At 42.8% G+C, this 18,939-nt stretch overlaps 1 protein-coding gene across 2 annotated transcripts in view; it reads left to right on the top strand.

Moving 5' to 3' along the window:
- The window catches only part of ttll9 (tubulin tyrosine ligase-like family, member 9), a 35,634-nt gene extending 17,802 nt beyond the window's left edge, over nt 1–17,832 (top strand). For both annotated transcript variants that reach the window (XM_052031384.1, XM_052031385.1), the window contains 7 exons: nt 5,270–5,310; nt 7,554–7,641; nt 8,335–8,393; nt 11,562–11,758; nt 12,620–12,733; nt 14,618–14,736; nt 16,507–17,832. In XM_052031384.1, the coding sequence (XP_051887344.1) occupies nt 5,270–5,310; nt 7,554–7,641; nt 8,335–8,393; nt 11,562–11,758; nt 12,620–12,733; nt 14,618–14,736; nt 16,507–16,580 (692 nt within the window). In that variant the 3' untranslated portion in view covers nt 16,581–17,832. The remainder of the gene's footprint in view (nt 1–5,269; nt 5,311–7,553; nt 7,642–8,334; nt 8,394–11,561; nt 11,759–12,619; nt 12,734–14,617; nt 14,737–16,506) is intronic.
- Nucleotides 17,833–18,939: the final 1,107 nt, after the last annotated feature.

The following is an 18,939-nucleotide window of genomic DNA, read 5'->3' as shown; positions in this document are numbered from 1 at the left end:
CTTGGTGCATGGGATTTGGGAGGAGTAGAGTTTGTTAAGTGCATCAAAGAAAGTTTTCTGAGGCAATATGTAGGGAGTCCTACTGGAGGTGGGGCAGCATCACCTTATCTTAGGAACTGAAACTGGCCAGATGGAAGTGTCACTGGGGGAACACTTGGGGAACACTTGGGGAACAGTGACCATAATTCTGTAAATTTAAGGTCATTATGGAAAGGGATAAGGTCCTCAAATTAAGGTGTTGAATTAAGGGAAGGCTGACTTCAATAGTGTAAGAAAGGACCTGAAGAAAGTAGATTTGGAGCAGATGCTTGCAGGTAACATGACAACTGATAAGTGGGAGTCTTTTAACAGTTCAGGACCAGCATAGTCATTGAATCATAGAATAATACAGCATGGAAACAGGCCCTTTGGCCCAACTCGTCCATGCTGACCAATGTACCCACCTAAGCTAGTCCCATACGCCTGCGTTTGACCCGTATCCCTCTAAACTTTTCCTATCCATGTACTTATCCAAATGTTTTTTAAACGTTGTTATTGTACCTGCCTCAACCACTTCCTCTGGCAGCTCGTTCCATATACGCACCACCCTCTGTGTGAAGAAGTTGCCTCTTAGGTCCCTTTTAAATCTTTCCCCTCTCACCTTAAACCTGTGCTCTCTAGTTTTTGGTTCCCTTTCCCTGGGGGAAAAACTGAATTCACCCTATCTATGCCCCTCATGATTTTATACACCTCTATAAGGTTACCTCTCAGTCTCATATGTTCCAAGGAATAAGGTCCTAGCCTGCCCAACCCCTCCCTATAACTCAGGACCTTGAGTCCTGGCAACGTTCTTATAAATTTTCTTTGCACTCTTTCCAACTTAATGACATCTTTCCTGTAACACAGTGGCCAAAACCATACACAATATCCAAGTGTAGTCTCAGCAACATCTTGTACAACTGCAATATAATGTCCCAACTCCTATACTCCATGCCCTGACTGATGAAGGCTAGCATGCTAAACGCCTTCCTCACCACCCTGTCTACCTGTGATGCCAGTTTCAGCGAACAATGTACTTGTACTCCTAGGTCCCTCTGTCCTACAACGCTCAGCATGTTCTGGTAAATGTGAAAGGCAAAGCTAACAAGGTTAGGGAACGTTTGATGACAAAGGATATTGGAGGTTTGATCAGGAAGGAAAAGGAAAGAAATGGCAGGTATAGGCAACTGGGATCAAGGGAGTCTCTTGAGGAATATGGTGTGTGTAAGAGAGAAATTAGGAGGGCAAAAAGTGGCCGTGAAACATCTTTGGCAAGTAGGATTAAGGAGGGGGTAAACAGGGAAAAGTGGGTCCTCTCGGACCAAAGGGGTATTCTGTGCGTGGAGCCAGGCGATGTGGGCGAGGTCCAAAATAAATACTTCTCATCTGTATTCACCAAGGAGAAGGACATGAAAGAGTTCAGGGAGAGGTATGTGGATAAACTGGAGGAGGTCATTATTAAGAATGATGAGATGTTAGATGTCATGGGGCACGTAAGTGTTGATAAATACCCAGGACCAGATGAGGTATATCCTAGGTTGCTGTGGGAAGCATGGGAGGAGCCAGGTGGGGCCCTGAAGGAGATTTTTACATCTTCATTAGCCACGGGTGAGGAGCCTGAAAACTGGAGGATAACTGGTGTTGTTCCTTTATTTAAGAAGGGCAACAGGGATAGACCTGATAACTATAGGCCGGTGAGCCTTATATCAGTGAAGAAAATACTAAGGGATAAGATTTGTATACATTTGGAAAGCCAGGGCTAATCAAGAACCATCAGCATGGCTTTGTGCAGGGGAATTCCTGCCTCACTCATTTGATGGAGTTTTTCTGAGGAGGTAGCTAAGACGACTGATGAAGGCAGGGCAGTAGAAATCGTCTATGTGGGCTTCAGAAAGGTATTGACGTGGTCCCCCATGGTAGGCTGGTCCAGAAGGTTAAGGCACATGGCATCCAAGGTGAGATGGCTAATTGGATCCAAAATTGGCTTGGTGTTGGGACAGTGGATAGTGGTGGAAAGATGCTTTCCTGATTGGAAGTCTGTGACCAGGGATCGGTACTGGATCATTATTGTTTGTGATGTTTATTAATGACTTGGATGTAAATGTAGGAGGTGTGATTATTATGGGTTTGCAGGTAACACAAAAGTTGGTGGTGGTGTGGACAGCGAGGAAGGTTGTCTAAGGCTACAGCAGGATAAAGATCAGATGGAAAGTTGGGCAGAGTGTAGGCAGATGGAATTTAATCCTGGCAAGTGCGAGGTGATGCACTTTGGGAAATCAAATAGGGGCGGTACCTACACAGGTAATGGTTGGATGCCAAGGAATGTTGATGAACAGAGAGACCTAGGGGTCCAAATCCATAGTTCCCTGAAAGCGGCAACACAAGTAGATAGCGTGGTTAAGATATGATATGCTTACCTCATAGGTCAGAGCATAGAAGTTGGGATGTTATGACACAACTTTACAAAACACTGGTTAAGATGCACTTGGATTATTATGGACAGTTCTGATCGCCACACTATAGGAAGGATGTGGTTGCACTGCCGAGAGTGCAGAGGAGATTCACCAGGACATTGCCTGGATTGGAGGAGTTTAGTTATGGGGAGAGATTGAGTAAGCTGGGCTTTCTTCCCCGGAGTGAAGGAGACAGACTGACCTGTTAGAGGTAAATGAAATGATAAGAGGCATAGATAGGGTCGATAGTCAGAATTTCTTTCCTGTGGTAGGAGCATAAAAACAAGAGGGCATAGGGTTAAGATGAGAGGAAGGAGTTTTAAAGGGGATTTGAAGGGGAAAGGTTTTTACACAGTGGGTGATATCTGGAACTCGTGGACAGAGTAGATGGTGGAGTCAGATACAATCACGATGTTTAAGAGACATTTCGACAGGTACTTAAATAGGTGAGGCAGCGGAGGATGCAGATCTAATGTGGACAGGTGGGATTAGTGTAGATGGGGGAAAGGTCAGCACGGACATAGTGGGCCAGATGGCCTATTTTTGTGCTGTCCAACTCTCTATGATTCTAATCAGGAGGTGAGTCACTCACCACAGAATAGTCGGCTTCTGAGCTGTTCTGGTGGTGGGTTTCTGGTCATTGGTGGCTTCCAGGTTGATAGTGGGTGGCTTGGCATTGGTAATGTCATTGATTGTCAAGTGAAGATGAATAGACTCTTTTGTTGGCGATGCCGTTGTCTGGCAGATCTGTGGCCAGAATATGACTTGCCACTTTTGATCCAGCTTGAATGTTGTCTAGGTCTCGGTGCAGGTAACACAAACTGCTTCACTTGCTGAGGAGCTGTGAGTGAAATTGAGCATCAGCAGTCATTGGCCATTAGCCCTAGTGCTGGCCTTGTGGTGGAAGGGTTGATGAAGTTCGGGAGCTCTGCGGGTTATGGATGACCTGACTTATGGAAATCTGACTCTATGCAAATTCTCCCATACATTTTTAAAGGATTTTTCAAGACAGTAAGAATAGTAAAATGTTTTGTGGTATTCATTAATGACATGATACAGTATATATTCCCTTAGTTTAATTATGGGTAGTGTTATGGTGATTATTCAATGAAATGAAAGAATTATAGCAAGTGTATGTACGATACGGGTAGCTGTAGAAAATGGACATTTCTGATTTACAGAAAAATTGGCCTCTGGGTAGTTCTCAGGAATGGAACCCTTATGTAACCCGGGGACTGCCTGTCTTTCAAGAAAGATAGGCCGAGGGCACTGCCCGGCAGAACTTCTGTGATGTCTAATAGCTGTAATGATTGATCTGCAAGAACTATATCCATCTTTCTTGGTGCAAGGCAAGACTCCAACCACTGAAGTGTTTCCCTTGATGCCCAGTCATTTCAGTTTTACCATGATCCTTCATGCCAAAATGGGTTATGCTGCCTTAATATCAAGGGCTTTCACTTCTGGAACTCAGCTGTGTGGTTATATTTGGCCCATTGTGTGGACGGGAACTGAATAATCTACATGAAACCTAAAGTGTGTGCCATTGAGCAGGTTTAGATATATGGACAGTTTGTTAGTCCTGTTGACTTCAATCTCCTCCATCAGTCTGCTGATGGTTGAGCATAGATTATTGGATCAGTAAATTGTCGTTCCTCTTGTGGAGAATTTTCCAATTCTTGGGTATTCGCCTGGGTTGTAACCCCACAGAAAGCTTGGCTGGAGATGTAGCTGGTTCAGGAATGTGAGATTTCAGCACTCCGACCTTTGCTCTGCCCACTGCTCGTGATTGTTGCGTGATATCATAGCAGTGAATCATATTGGCTGAGAACTGCCTTCTGTAATGGTGGGGACCTCTGGAGAAAGCCAAAATTGATCAACTCCTTATCCTTCTGGCTGAAAGTGATGGCAAAGGTTTGAGCCTTGTCTTTGGCATTCACTTGCTGGGCTCCAGCAAAACTGAAGATGCATGTAGACGTTCTTGGACCCTCTTCCCCACTTTGACTATTTAACAGTCTGCCATTATTCACAGCTGGATACGGCAGCAGTGCAGAAACTTGGTCTGATCTTTTGGTTGTGAGAATATTTTAGGTATGACTGACGCTATTCCTGCAATTCTGCCATGCTCTTTATCGCATGGTTGATCTTCTAGCCTGATGGTACTGGGAAAGGGAGGGATATGCCAGGACATAAAGTTTCAGATTGTGATGCAGACTAATTCTTCTGATGGCCCATGGTGCCTCATGAATGTTCAATACTGAACTGCTAGATTTGTTCTGAATATGACCCATTGGACCCAATGGTCACACGTTGCAACACAATGGAATATATCCTCAGTGTAAAAGCAGGACTTTGTCTCCATAAACACTGGACTCCTTCCAGTATTATCGGGGACTAGTGCAGACTGATGAGGATGACCAAGCAGGTTTGTTCCTTGTCTTGGCTCATAGGGTATCAGATGCAGACCCACTCTAGCAAATATGTCCTCCAGGGTATTGAGCAGAGACAATAAATGCTGACTTTGCCATGTTCCATAAATAACAAAAAAACTCACATACATATAGGTACGTCCCTGTTTGTAGCATCTGTTGCTGTGCACAATCCTTAACCCAGACACACAATTTCAGCATAATACTTGCACAATGCATGCTTCTATATATAATACCTAGTCTGTCTATTATACCTTCTCTGTGCACAGTCTGCAGTCTTCTCAAATAGCTAGTCCTATCGGGTAGGGGAATTTTTCAATTTAAGAACAATTATTTATTCAGTTTACTAATGAGATCTTTGGTTATTTACAGGGAGGAAGTTTGATCTACGAGTCTATGTACTGGTGACGTCTGTAAGTAACTTTTGTTTCTGAAGCCCCTCCCTCGGGCTGTCTGGTTATTAAACAAATGTAGCATTCAACTACTTCAGAACATTGGATTAAGTACAAAGTAATGTTCTGAATTAGCATTGGGAGAGGTCCTCCCGTACGTTCTGAATTACTAATCATGTTTTGCATTTGTTCTGATGCTGGACTTGTACTAGTCCAATGAAAAAGTATGTATGAAAATTAAATCTGATCTCTGACTTAAATTCATGGATGAATGTGTTTAGAAACTTTGATATGTGCAATCTGAAATGTGTCTAATTACAGTGGTTCATATGATATATGAGCATAGGACATTACCCTTTGCATATCCTGCCCAGTGTCCTGTGCTGAGCTGATTGGTGTCAACAATCACATCAAAAAAGGTCTTCCATTGGTATATCCACAACTGACAAATAAAGATCTGTTGGTCAAAGCAGAAGGCATGGCTTTGGAATGAATGTATACTTTGCATTAGTGTTTACTATGGAAGAAGACATTGCCGAGTCTGTTGTAAACAAGGTTCCCAGGATAGGTGATTAGGTAAACACAGAGTCAATATTATAAAGCTGGCTGTAATTCAAGTTGTCCAGAAGGGGAACATCCTAGGTCACTGAGGGAAATAGGAGGTAGAAGTTGTGGAGATGTTGTTCAGTAACTTTCAATCCCGTTTAAATACAATAATAGTGCCTGAGCAATGGAGGTTTGCAAATGTTACATCACTGTTCCAAAAAAAAGTCTAAATGCTAGATCTGGACTGGTAGACGAGTTAGTTTGATGTCACTGGTGGGATAGTTTTTGGTAACAATAATCCTGGAGCAGACTAGCAACCATATGAGCAAGCTTGGGCAACTAAAGATGAGCCAGACTTGATGAGGGAACATTGTGTTTTACTAACTTAATTGATTAGGTTATAGAGAGGGTTTGATGATAGCAGTGCAAGTGACTTTGAATGTGGACTTCCTGAAGGTGTTTGAGAAAGCACCACATATTGACTTGTTTTACAAACTGTGGGACAGAAGGGAATGTTCTGCATTGCAACAATAACTACACTTTACATATACCTCATTGTCTCTAAAGCACTTTAAAAGGAATGACAGCCAGCACTGCATCAATGAAAGTCTTCCTTCTTTCAGTAACAGCACAGGTACACCTTTGGTTGAGATGGAAAGCAGAGATTTGTGGTGATCAGCCACTTTACAGACTGGAAGAAGGTGCACAGCTGTGCACAGCTGTTTGTGAGGAAGGGCCATACTGACTTTCCTAATCACTGCATAGGGCCACTCGAGTGAAACATGGCTTATTTTAACCACATTTAGTCAGGTTCTTGTATTTTTGATTTCACATTGCTACTGAACAAAACCAAACCAACAATGGTCTCTTTATTTAAATGCAGGGAATTATAACTTGTGTTTTTGTGGGTCTGACAGTACAAGTATTTTGACTCAGGGATTTGACAGCATTTTGACTTCAAAACTCGAATATCTTTCTTTTGCACACTTCAGTTATTTAAGTGATGACCTGTACAATCTTTTGAAGGTGTCGGGCACAGTTTAACAAGACGCTTAACAAAACATATTGTAGCCTGGGCTCTGCCAGCAGAGGCAGAGTGTACAAGGTTTTGCTAAACCTATCTAAAACAGGAGTTCAGCCTCCAACTCTGAGCACCGCACTTTAGGAAAGATATGTTGGTGTGGTGGAGCGTACAGAAGAGATGTATTGAAATGGTTGAATGAATAAGAGATCATAATTACATGCATAGGCTGGGGAAGCTGGAATTGTTCTCCTTAATGCAAAGAAGAGGGTGGGGAGATTTGATAAAGAGTTTTAAATTAATGAAGGGATTTAATAGAGTAAATGGAAAAAAAAAGGTTTCCATTAGCTGAGGGTCATTATTAAATTATTTAAGGTGTTTGACAAAAAAACCTGAGGCAGGCATGAAGAAAAGCTTGTTCACACAATGAACTCCAAGGATTTAGAATGCCCTGCTTCAGAGGCCAGTAAATGGAGATCGAATGGTTGCTTTTGAAGGGAAATTGGATAAATACCTGAAGAAGATGAAATGTGCAGTGATATGGAGCAGTAAGAGTATTGTTTGAAAGATATTGATGGAGCATCCAGACACAGCAAATCACTCACGGTTCCATTGTAAGCACAGTCAGGGTGTAGATTTTGTTCAGTAATGCTACCTACATGTTTAATTATTCCTTTCCCATTCTCCCTATATGCAGTACGTCCCTCTGAAAGCCTGGTTATATCGAGATGGGTTCGCACGATTTTCAAATACCCGTTTCTCCCTGACCAGCATTGATGATCATTGTATCCTTTGTTATATCATATTAGAGTATAACAACCACTGAAAATTCTTACAAGAAAATTTGTGCATTTGCTGTAACCTACAACATTTCATGTAATTCTCAGAAAAACCTTTTTAACTTGGTTTCCCATTACAGCCTCGGCAAAGCCGTGTTACTCATAGCTAAATCTGTGTAGTTCATCATTTCTCAGGGGATCTGCTGTATAACTTGCTGTAACCCACGACTCACAGTGAAACATAGTAACTTCTTTGCAAGATGGAGACACGAGAGACTGCAGATGCTGGGAAGCTGGAGCAACACACAAGAAGCTGGAGGAACTCAGCGGGTCAGGCAGCATCTGTGGAGGGAAATGGACAGTTGACGTTTTGTGTCGACACCCTTCATCAGGACCATAAGTGCCCTGCTATAACGTATTTAATAATAGTCGCTAACCTTTTTCCCCATGGCAGATGTTCAGCAACAGGACTGTAGTTTCTGCCATTTTCTCCTCCTCCCTTTAGTAAAATAATAGTTTGTATAAAAGTGCACAGTTTTGAATGTGTCGGTAGTTGCTTCAATCATTTTAAAGTTCTAGACACCACTCTATCTCAGAGTGTAATTCACACATTGATACATTAATATTTTTAATCTGGAATAGTTAAGCAATGCAACTATTCCTTGTACAGGCTCTTTTTTTTCCATAACTCATAAACAGTCATACATCTTACAAACGTGGCAGTCCAGAAAACTGCTCCCGACTACGATCCAGAAAAGGTAAGGAACAATGATCCATGAAATAGGAAGCAGCAGTGATGCAGTCATCTGATATGGAAGTAGAGCCCCAGTGGGAGAGACATTGGTGAGAGGGGGGCACTGCCTACAGTCATTCAGTATTGCTGTCTGATTTGTACGTAGACGTCAGAGTGAATGGTCATTCTCCAGTAACACGCGAGGATAGAGGGAGGGAGGGAGGAAGTCACTTAACCTCCCGAGCCTGCCCTTTTCCACCTTCTCCCATCTTCCTCGTGTGTCTTTGGATAACAAAAAAATCACCCTCTCTGATTAAAAATCAACAATTGACTGAGCATGTAGAGATGTTTCCTAACTTCCCTCCTCAAAGATCTGGTTATTATTTTCAGTATCCCAGACACACACCAACCACAAATTACACCCCCAGTGTTCACTCTAACAGAGAAATTCCCTTGGCTGCTGCCCAGACCAGCATTTCTCTTTTTCTCAGATCTGATGGTTTCCTCATTTGGAACATGTAATTGTAGCTCTTTCCACTGAAGATGCCTGACCTGCTCGTTTTTCCAGCATTTTCAATTTTCTGTTTTATTTTCTTATTCTACAAACATTAGTCCAGCCTGCTGGGCAAATCCCACCATTTTATCATTAACTACTCTTTACACAATTCTTGTAGCTTAATCTGCTGATAACTAACCCTGTTAAGCCATTCTGACTCATCCTATCACAGACATTCCCTTTGTTCTACACATTCCTCCCCCACCTTTGCTCCCACTGAAAACCTACTTGCATATCTTGGTCTCCCAGTTCTGATGGAAGGTTGCAGACCTGAAACGTTCACTGCTTCTCTTTCCATGGATGCTGCCTGACTTGTTCAGTTTTCCAGCATTTTCTGTTTCTGTTTCAGATTTGCAGCATCTCCAGTTATTTTTTTACTCATTTGAAGACAATGTGATGTACTGCAACAAATATTAAGGGGATGAATGTGAGGGGTAATATAAATGTTTAAGTTCCCTGTGATAAGAGATTGTTGGTAACCACATGTTGGCAATGTATTGTATTGCTGAGTGTGCACAGCTGCTGCTGAACTTGGTGGGATTTGTGTTTGTAGGCTTTTTTGTATTGCTGCCTGCAAAGGGAAATAATGGAAGTAGAGCTAACATAGAATATCCTTTATCGAACTTGGTGACCCTCAATTAAGTGGCAGTGTCTGGTTCAGTAAAATATCAATGTCATACCACACGCCACTCTCCATTCTTAAACTTGCAGTTACCCGTATACATTACACTGTTTCCCCTTAAAGTGAAATATTAAACTACTGCAACCATGGAATTGTACAGCGAAGAAACAGCCCTTTTGGCCCACCTCATCCATGCCGACTATGATCCCATTTGGCCTCGTTAGGCCCATATCCCCCTACACCTTTCCTATCCAAGCACCTGTCCGAACACATAACCGTAATGGTATCTACCCTCACTACCTCCACTGGCAGCTCGTTCCAGATATTCACCACCCTCTGTATGAAAACTTACCCCTCTGATCCTTTAAATTTCTCCCCTCTCACCTTGAACCCATGCCCTCTAGTTCTAGACTCCCCTGCCCTGGGGAAAATATTCTGGCTACCACACAAATTCTATGAACCTCCTAAGGTAACCCAAGAACATGCAAACTTCAGACCATACCTGAGGTTAACATTGGACTGTGGTTTGAAGGTGTGAGGCGGCAACACTACTCGCTGGGCCACTGTGCCACCCTGTAGTTACTGTGGTTACAATTGTCAGTCTTACTTGGATGCCATAAACTTAACTGCAACAATTTCTAGTTGCTTCTTAAGCCTCTCTACCTTTGTTTCTGTGCTTTCACACCACTGTACATCTTTACTTGCAATCTGACTCACTGCAGAACTTTCCTTTCTCCTGCCAACCCTTTTTAAGTCACAAAGTCCCATCGTCCAACCTTCCCTCCCTAGGTCATGTCCAAGGCTTTCAACTATTCCATAATTTTGTTTGCCCTCAGGAACGTTCCCGCTCATACCATGCACAGGACAAATGGCTGGATCCCTTCGTATCTCTTGAACTCACCAACATGTTTGACACGTCCAGTACCTGTCCTCATTACTAGACTACCCAGAAAATTGCTTATCAGTTTACTTTGCACTGGATCACTGTTCTGCTGATCCCTCAAGCAGCAACATCTCATCCTCATTGCCAAAGTAATGACCATCAGCTCTTTAATGTTGCTATTTATTAAGGTAAATAACAGAGACAGAGCTTTCAGTAGAGCACCCTTTACTGAGGGCAGTAAGTCCCAACTGTAAGCGGTGTCTGGTACAAGAATGCATTCAAGCTAGGTCACATGGCACACTTGCTTCTTAAAGTTACCCTCACACTTGTCTGCACTGCACCGGGGAAAGGAGATGAAGTCATGTCATTCAATATCATCCAATGTAGGACCCAGCACCTGGAGCCTTGACTCCTGGTGTTCACTTCCACTGTAAATTCTTTAGCATGGTTATAGGCCATGCATCTAGATGACTTCCTTACCCACCACGCACTTCTCCTTGACATCTTGCCCACCACCATCTCTGAAGCTGACAGGGAGTTTGCCCAGCGTCTGCACTGCTCTTCAGTCTGCTTTCACTACTGCTCCCTTAACAGGTATCGGCTTAGGTTTTCACGTCACCCTGGCCTGAAAATGAAGATTCACATCAGCATTAAGGTCAGCAACAATATGGTTATTGCTCCATTTCATGTTAATGTAACCAAGTAAAGAACTTTGCACAGGATGCTCATAGGTTAGAGAGGTACAGGCTAACCACACATTTCCTGGCATGCCACTGTTTTATTTAGGACTAAGTAGCTTTACACCACCCAGCCCCCACTTCTTTCACCGACACTGCAATACACAGGAAGGTGCTGTGATATATCACTGCCCACTGTGGCACACAAACACAAAGTTAATTTCAAGGAATTAAAGCTGGTATCAATTGGAGTAGCCACGGCACTGCCAGGTTGTTGTAAAATCCTGTTTAGTTTACTGTGACTTACTGACTGAAACTGGGACACTGACCCACTACAACACACCGTTGGAAGTTCTGAGTTGCTAAAACACATGGCAAGACTCTGAAACTCACCGGTGAGACATACTGAGACTGTGACACACTTCAAAACAATGCGATGCTTTGCTCTCTTCCAGGGATGCAAGTGGTTGATGCAACAGCTGCGACAGTATCTGACAGCAAAGCATGGCACTGAGGCTATAGAAACACTCTTCAGAGACATGGACAACATATTCATCAAAAGTTTACAGAGTGTACAGAATGTGATAATTAACGACAAGCATTGCTTTGAACTGTATGGATACGACATTCTGATCGATAAGAACCTGAAACCGTGAGGATAATGAATTAACTAAATATGTTAGGTTTGCCTACTGTGTGTGGTGTGGCTGTGTTTGCATTTGAATGTTTTATGTAGCAGTGTGTATGTGCCCTATATGAGGTATGTGATTCCCTATGTTCCTGTATATGTTTGTAATTCTGTATGTGTAGTTATAATGTTGTGTGACTCTGAGTGTGTTCTTGTACATCCAAAAGCAAAATATTGTGGATCCTGTGAATATAAAATAAAACAAAATCCCAGAAATAGTCAGCAGACCAGGCAGCATCTGTGGGGGGGGGGGGGGAGCGGGGAGAGAGTTAATATGGCAGGACAATGGCCTTTCATTGTCATTTGACTGCATTCTTGCATGTGCTCTATGTACATGAACCTGTGGTGTATACTTGCATGTCCTGTATAGCTTACGTGTGTGTCTATGTAGGCTTGTGTTTTGTGTATTTGTGATTCGTTCTAAAGAAATTAGTTTTTAAGTGAATGTTAGTAAAAATATGTAAGTGGGTCAGAGTGGCTGTTAGATCAGTGAACAATAAGCTGAATGTATGAAATGCTTCAGTTTGTTCAGTACTTGTGATTGTTATCATGAAATATGCTGCTTGTGAATTTTTGAATTATCCAAATCTTAAAGCATGATTAGGAACTGAGGTGAGTGCTCAGTGGCTGTCTGTACAATCGTACTGGACAGCAGTCAATCAAATATCACAGGACTCGTGCTTTCACACCTGCCTGTTACTGGGTAACTACTTTCCTCATGTTGCTTGGCTTTGTCAATGTTTTGTCCGCAATTCCACTGGGCAGCTCGTGAAGACAGTGTGATATCTGCCCTATCACATATTTGGTTCCTTCCTGTTTCCTTAGGTGGCTTTTGGAGGTGAATGCATCTCCATCACTGATAGCCAGCAGCCAGGAGGATTATGAGTTGAAATGTCATTTGCTGCAGGACACGGTGAACATCGTAGACATGGAGGGAAGGTGAGCCAAGAAAGACCGTGCATTTGCATGGTGTCTTCAACTTTGTACCATGCTCTGAAATGCTTCAAAGGCAAGAAATCACTGTCCTGTGGGAGACAAATGTAACAGCCAGTCTGCACAAAGCAAGTTCTCACGAGCAGCCATGACCTGAAATGAATGAATATTTGACCCTTTTTTTTTGCAGTGTTTGTTTGCTTAGAATCAAAAGGAATGTAGATGTTTAAAGCCCATCAAAGTAGTAGATAATCAGAAAGAGGACATTTCCTAAAGTGCAACACTCCCTCAATGTTGCTCAGGAATATAAGAGGGTATTATAGCAATTCTGTGATATAAAATATATAATTTAACACCGATTTTGAGAAATGGTGAAATAAATGACTCAGAAATATCAAGGAATTGTTACCATTGAGACAGTTTAAGAGCTTCAAATAAGCAAACGTAAGCTGACACCAAATGATACTTGGCACAACATGTTGCTCAGGAATATAAGAGGGTATTATAGCAATTCTGTGATATAAAATATATAATTTAACACCGATTTTGAGAAATGGTGAAATAAATGACTCAGAAATATCAAGGAATTGTTACCATTGAGACAGTTTAAGAGCTTCAAATAAGCAAACGTAAGCTGACACCAAATGATACTTGGCACAAGAGGGCACTGCTGAACAGGGTAAAATGCCGTCAAAAAACTTAAAACTGCTGGAAGCACTCAGTAGGTCAGGCAGTATCTGTGGGAAGACAGGCAAAGTCATTATTTCAGAATGATGACTTTTCATCAATACTCAGAACAAAAAGCTGATGCAAGGACTCAACCCAAAATGCCGACTCTCCCTTTGCCTCCACAGATGCTGCCTGACTCACTGAGTTCCCCCAGCAGTTGGTATTTTTTTTTGCTCCAGATTCCAGCATCTGCAATCTCTCTTGTGTTTTCATCAGAACTTCCTTGACCTAAGCAATTCCACCATTTTCTGATTTATTTTGGACTACCAGTGTCTACAGTGTTTTGCCATATTATATGCGTGCATATATATTGTATTTTGATATAAGAATAAATCAAGCACACTTGGCTTCTTAAGTGCAAATAGGAACTGAGCCTCCCAAAATATGAGTCATTATTACTAAGCAACTACAACTCCCAGGATCAGACAAAGTTCATGTCCTTCTGATAGAAAGAAAGCAGAGCTCTGAGATTTTCTTCCAAACACCTTGCACAAACGTAGTTAGTCCCTAAAAAAAAATCAATTATGGCTTTATAGATGTGTCATCTCCTTCAAAAGTACCGCATTTTGCCCTTCACCCATTCCACCTTGCCCATTATGATCGATACTGGAACTTCTGGATTAGGCCCTCTCAGGTGGGTCCTATGGACTCCAGGATGCGCCAAGTGTCAATAGCTCTTCCTTCCCTGCACTACAACAGAAGGCAGCAGAAAGCCTGCAGTCTAAGAGTAAGACCTGAATCAATAATTACTAGGATTTTGGATAGGAGAGGCTGAGTTTTCCTTGGTTGTTGGGGCCCCTCACACCAGTGCAGGTTTAATATTTTCCGAAATAAGTTTGCTGCTAGCAGACTGATGTAAGTGCTGCCTCACTATCTGTAGGACACAAGTGTGCACCTGCTTCTTGCCTTAGGCTATGTAGTTCTTGAAAAGTGGATGTTGCATGGGACCAGAGCTCCTTGCAGGGGGCTTGAATTCAACAGAGGCCTCCTTGGCCGATTCTAAGTCAGGAATGGTACAGAGCTGAGGGAGGTAAAGGGGAACGTGCACTAAAGACTGCCTGAAGTAGGTTGGAGGTGTTGTAGACTTGTGTGGAACATATGACCCTGAATTTTCCTTTGCTGGAATACCACATTCTTTCCTTAACAGGCTATGTTTTTCAGGCTCTCTGGGAAAGAGAAACAGGTCGGAGGTTTTGACCTGATGTGGAACGATGGTCCTGTTTATAGTGAAGATATAAATTTCGAAGGAGGCATTGATCTCATTGCGAACACTCACTTGGGTAAGAATACATTGACATTCTCTTTTCCTCTGTCTTTTACTGTTTGATTTCCTGTTTGTAGAAGGAATATAACCATCTTTCCTTTCTGTCACTGAACCTGGAAGTGATACCCTACTGATGCACATGTTGGCTTATCTTACCTCGAGGATCCTTGCTGGGGAGTGGGGAAAGAAATTTAAAATCAACTCAAGCAGCCCTCAGACCTGAAGCACTGTATCAATGTTGTTTTCATTTTGAAGTGTGTGGCCCATGGGTACATGGTACATTAGGTGTTAACTAAACTTTGAAAAGCTGCAATCTTGAGCATCACGAGAGCATCTTATTTATAGTGTAGATTAAGGATTTTTTAAAATTCATGGTAAAGCAGATTTCCTTATTGCAATTAAGATCAGTTATACACAGTATAGTTTACGATGAGCATATGAACTTTCGATAAGTGACCCATATTGGACTGATTTGCAGACTTTATTGTTTATTTTATTGCTTCAAAGCACTTTGTAACCTTGTAAATGGAATAGGAACAGAATAATATAAATGTAGTCTTTTTTCTTTCAGTAGCACTAACAATGTTTAAAAATTAGAAAGTGGAGATTTGTGGTGAATTGTTGCTCTTAAGACTGGAAGATAATAGGGAAGTCAGTTATGAAGAGGACACAAGGAGACTATAAAAGGATATTGGTAGGTTAAGTGTGAAGGGTAAGATCTGGTAAACAGAGAAAATTGTGAGAAAATATGAAATTGACAACTTTGGTAGAGAAAATAAGAGAGAAGCATATTATCTGAATGGTTGGAGATCGAAGAGCTCTGAAGCGCAGTAGGATCTGGGCATCCTATTCAATGGTTCACAGAAGAGGAACTGCAAGTAACTGGGAAAGCTGACAGAATATTATTGTTTATTTACAGGAGAATTGAATCCAAATGTAGGGAGGTTATGCTTCAGTTATGGAGGGTAATGGTAAGACCACATCAAGAGTACCACCTGCAGTATTGGTCTATTTGAGGAAGGACATAATGTGCTGGAAGCAGTTCAGAGAAGGTTTACGAGGCCGATAGCTGGAATGGGTGGGTTGTCGCATGAGGAAAGGTTAAACAGGCTGGGCTTGTTTCTGCTGGAATTTGGAAGAGTGATGAGCAACTTGATTGAAACATTAAGATTCTGAGGGGTCTTGACAGGGTGGATGTGACAAGGGCATTTCTTCTTGTGGGACAATCTAGAACTCGGGGTCTTTGTTTAAAAATAAGGGATTGCCCAGTTAAGAGAGTTTTTTTTTGAGTCTTTGGAGCTATCTGCCTCAAAAGGTGGTGAAAGGTGTGTGAATATTTTTAAGGCAGAGTTAGATGGATTTTTGATAACCAAGGGATACAAGGTTACCATAGGAGTGTGGAGTTGAATTTACTGTCAGATCAGCCATGATTCTGTTGAATGGTAGAAGAGGCTTGAGCGACTTTCATCGATACAATGACTGTGAGCAGGCCATTAGCCAGCAGATATCGCAGCTTAAGGAGGTTCTATCCTCGCCCAACATCCACTCAGAGGGAGGGATAGTGTTTGGGAATGGCCCTGCCAGCAATACCCTTGGGCACTCTGTGAGTTGCAGCTGGTTGAATGGAACAGGCTGAATATTGAGTCTGCCACTTTCTGTTCTGACTGACTGCAACAACTGAGGCATCAGAAAACTCTCTTAATCCTTTGTGTGGCCGGCTTTTCCCTCACTGACACATGCTGGTTCTTGACAGCCTCTCTCTGTTTTACATTTGTTTTGTTTCCAGGCTGCATGAATGACAGGGAGAAGCAGTTGTGGCATCTGTTAAAACCACTCGCCGCCCAGAAGAAGCAGCAGTGAACAGTTTGTGGAAACAGAAGAATGCGTGCAGTTTGGTGCCCTTGTCCCACACAGGGCTGGCTGGTAGCTGTGCTTCAAATGTAATACAGGGCAGGGCAGCCTGTCTGTAGTTTCACGTGTGTACTTATCAGTCAGTATCTTGCCCTTGTCCTATAACACTCTACAGGGTATGGAGCATGATGTGCTGTACGTATTTTCTGCAGGAACCAAAAAACAAGTGCAGTCTCGCTGCAGGTTCTCTGTTGCTCACTGCCAGAATGTAAATACTCAGCACAAGCTGCCCTGGCTTCATGCATAGGTGACATTAATTATAATTTGTATTGTGCTGTAAAAACAATTGCCTCAGAGGAAAGTAAATCGTATGAGGAGGATGCAGTGGAAGATTTGGTGACAATAAATGTGTAGCTGACAAACAGTTTCCCTGAATGTAGGAGACCGAGGGGGCGGGGTGCACTGCGTCAAGGACCATTGTCCTGCACCCACACTGGACAGACCCATGTTCAGGAGCCAAGCAAAGAACATTGCATAGACACCTTGAGCTCACCATGCCTGATGTTAACAGCACACTAATGGTTTCAGTAGCTTGTCTGCTTGTCCTGCCTCCATTAACACTGGGGATGGGCACCAGCTCAGTTTTGAAAGGAGCTTCTAGCCAGATTTCCAAAACAAAGCCTGCGTTATGCAGTCGGCTCCTCTTAATATGGTGATAGAGTTCCGTGATATGATTCAAGCTCCCACTGCCCACCAGGACTATATCTCCCACAAAAGTAATCAGCACAGACTGTGCATGAACATCTGCTCATGCTTATTTACAGCTCCTGCACCGACACTGGACACGCAGTGTATGAGATATCCTCCCTGTAATCTGTCAACACTAGAGTGCCCAGCTCAAGTTGAGTGCATGCTGGATGGTTCATGAGATAACCTCCTGCATCTGATTATCCGACTCACTCAAACAGCTTTTCTTCCAGATTCAGGCTTTAAAAAAAGTGAAAAATCAGACATATGGTGTCCCCTGGGATTACTCAGGGTTACAAATAAGCTTCAATTATTGGAGACTCCAGGAGAGTTTTGGAGGTTCAGTAACCATCTTATGGCTGCAGTATTATTGAGATGATTAACCCGTCAGAGGATTTCCGGTTACAGTTACGTGTCCACGTTGACTTGAAATCGAGAACTCCTGAGGTTCCAATCTGATACAGACCCATGATTTTGATATAGAAAAGGCTTGTTGACTCCTGTGGCTACTGGGCTTCACCCCCCCCCCCCCCCCCCCCCCCCAGGTTGTTTGGTATAATTCTAAAGCAATAAAAACATTAACACCAATGTTTCTGTGTTTGTTGAGCAAGGTTCATTGTAAGAAGCTGAGCAAAACCTTACTGTAAATCAGGGCTCTATGACTTAGTATGAAATGGAAGAGCCTGCTGATCATAACGTTGAGGGAGCTCTTGGCTATAACCTTGGGAAAGGTGCTTTCTGTGTCACTGGTTGAGCTGTTGGGCTGGAGGTTGACTGTGGTGTCACACAGGACACTTAGAGAAATGGTAGGCTAGAAACACGCAGGGATGTTGGAGGGAACACTATCACCCAGAACATTTGGACTGGAGTCAGCCAGGACAGAGGACTGCTGGCTAGAAAATTCAAGGGCTGTTTCCACTATTTTGGAAGTTCCACTAAGACCATGAGAAGTAGAAGCAAGATATAAAGTTTCAAGAGGCATTGATAGAGTAGACATTCGGTATCTTTTTCTCAGGGTCAAAATGTCTAATAGTGGAAGGTGAGAGGGGGAAAGTTCAAAGGGGATGTGCAGAACAAGGGTTTTTTTTACACAGAGTGGTGGGTGCCTGGAATGCGCTGCCAGGGGTGATGGTGGTGGAGGCAGATACGAGAGAGGCACATGAATGTGCAGAGAATGGAGGGATATGGACCTTGTGGAGGAAGAATGGATTAGTTAATTAGGTGTCATTAGCTTAATTAGTTCGGCACAACATCGTAGGCCATTGGGCGTGTTCCTGCGCTGTACTGTTCTGTGTAAGAGATGTATTCAGCACCCCCTGACTAATCAGCACACTGGGTATTAAAGAGAACTTTGTAGAGCTGCTGATTAGAAAACTGAGGGAGATAATGTGAAGCTTGTGCCCAGGGTCCTTGGGGAGCTGTTGAACAGGATATTGGAAGGGCAATTGTTCTCTGCATTAGAACCCAGCTGTCCAGGATACCAAGAAATGGGATGCTGAAGTAGCTGTTGTTAACCCATGATTATTATCCAGTTCTTTTATGTGGGATATTGGTTGAGGATTGGTTACAACCTGGTGGTGCTCTGTGTTTCTCAGAGCACTGAGGGAACTCCTGCCCAGAA

The sequence above is a fragment of the Pristis pectinata genome, chromosome 16, assembly GCF_009764475.1.
Source record: "Pristis pectinata isolate sPriPec2 chromosome 16, sPriPec2.1.pri, whole genome shotgun sequence".
In the NCBI taxonomy this organism is placed as follows: Eukaryota; Metazoa; Chordata; class Chondrichthyes; order Rhinopristiformes; family Pristidae; genus Pristis; species Pristis pectinata.
Note: the sequence above shows the minus strand (reverse complement) of the source record. Positions and strands in the feature narration are given on the sequence as shown.